Consider the following 2,069-nt stretch of genomic DNA (forward strand, 5'->3'; position numbering starts at 1 on the left):
GTGGAATCTCAGGGTTGTTTTGATTTGCATTTCTCTGATGATTAAGGATATTGAACATTTTTTCAGGTGTTTCTCAGCCATTCAGTATTCCTCAGGTGAGAATTCTTTGTTTAGCTCTGAGCCCCATTTTTAATGGGGTATAATGGATCTGAAATAGCTAACTCTTTAGCATATCTTAAGGTGAAACTTTCTTCCTGAAGGGTAATCTCTTAGCCAAGTGTTAGTCTATTGTTATTAATTCATAAATGTATTGTGTGCTTGAGTGCATTTATGTGAACCATATGCACATGGAAGCCAGCAGAAGCCAAATATCAGTATCAGATCCCCTGGAACTACAGTTGACATATTGGAATGAAAGACTAATACGTATAAGGTTGCTAATTTAGAATTGTAAAACTATTTCTTCTAGGACTACACCTCCTTTTTACTCCCTAGAGAAAGCTAGTTTATTTTATGATATATATTTTATTATTTCAGAATATAAAAGACAATTTGCAACAAATCTCAGGTCGGATTGATATTATTCACAAGAAGAAGACAGCAGCCTTGCAAAGTGCCACCCCCATGGAAAAGGTGAAAGTACAGGAAGCAGTGTCACAGATGGATTTCCAGTGGGACAAACTTAATAGAATGTACAAGGAACGACAAGGGTAAGTAGCATTTTAATTTTACTGAAACATTATATAGCAATTTTTGGGAAACTCTAAAACATTTTCAAGTAGTTTTTCTGGTTAAAATGACAGAAAAGGAGAGGATAAATATTACTGTAACATACAAGGACATTATTACTAATGTAAAGTGATTTTAAAATTCTTCTTTACTGAGATAACCATGTTTATATATTAATTACATCATCCTCTAAAATTGAACATAATGTGAATGCTGTTTTGTTCATAATTAAGCTGATATAAAGTATAAAATATATCTCCCTAATTATATCTGATGCCTATGTATTTATAAGTTTCATACTTAGAGCAGTGTATGTCAACATAAAAGTCCTTCATTTTTAATTTATTATTTCTATTTAGAAGTTGATATTTACACATTTTATAGTCTCATTCTCTGTATTTCCCTATTTTTAATGTGGAAAATTTATTTAGTTGATCTGAAATCAACTTTAGTGCTTACCTTAAGTAAAGTATTTAACTTTTGAATTAACTTTGAAGGTATTCGGCTAGAGAAACCTCTCATCACATGAAGGTGTATTGTTTCTTCTTTTACAACTTTAGAATGCAAGTTTTCTAAACATATAAACCAATTTTAAATTCTGTAGTTTAACGAGAGACCTCTTCATTTGCTTAGGCAGAATTCAAATTATTTTGTATCTCTCATGTGTTTATTTATAGCCAGCCTTATACTTTAGGTTTTAGTTTTACTACATTATGCCCTGAAACAGAAGTTTCAGACGTTAATTTCAGTTGCCATCCATGAGTGTCTTTACTATATTTCCAATTATCATTCATCTAATTTTAGTAAAGTATAATAACTTCTCCTGTAATCTTATTTCCCATTGAGTAAAGTGCTGATTCATTAATGTGCCTTAAAAAGGCATTCACATGACCCCTATTCACCTAGGTTTGTTTAGCCATGCCATTTGTCACGTGCTGTGGGCACTATGGCCCTCATATATTATGAGTTAGTAATATGAAATTGCTTTGAAGTTTCTTTTTTTTTCAATTTTTTATTAGATATTTTCTTTTTTCATTTTTTCTTAGATATTTTCTTCATTTACATTTCAAATGCTTTCCCAAAAGTCCCCTTTACCCTCCCCCACCACCCACTCCCACTTCTTGGTCCTGGTGTTCCCCTGTACTGAGGCATATAAAGTTTGCAAGACCAAGGGGCCTCTCTTCCCAATGATGACCAACTGGGTCATCTTCTGCTACATATGCAGCTCCTCTCTGTCTTGCCCATGATATTCCACAAGATTCACTTTAAATGTTTTATGACTCTTAATCCAAGATTATTAATGGTTCATGATACCATGAAGTTTGAATTTTAGTTTACCACTTAATATGATTTTTTTTTTTTTTTTTTTTTTTTTTTTTTTTTTTTTTTTTTTTTTTTTT

At 31.8% G+C, this 2,069-nt stretch overlaps 1 protein-coding gene across 4 annotated transcripts in view; it reads left to right on the plus strand.

Moving 5' to 3' along the window:
- The window catches only part of Dmd (dystrophin), a 2,293,239-nt gene that overhangs the window by 1,089,604 nt on the left and 1,201,566 nt on the right, over window positions 1–2,069 (plus strand). For all 4 annotated transcript variants that reach the window (XM_029473189.1, XM_021152893.1, XM_029473188.1 and 1 more), the window contains exon 43: window positions 478–650. In XM_029473189.1, coding sequence (XP_029329049.1) covers window positions 478–650 — 173 coding nt within the window. The remainder of the gene's footprint in view (window positions 1–477; window positions 651–2,069) is intronic.

This window comes from Mus caroli, chromosome X (assembly GCF_900094665.2).
Source record: "Mus caroli chromosome X, CAROLI_EIJ_v1.1, whole genome shotgun sequence".
Classification (NCBI taxonomy): domain Eukaryota; kingdom Metazoa; phylum Chordata; class Mammalia; order Rodentia; family Muridae; genus Mus; species Mus caroli.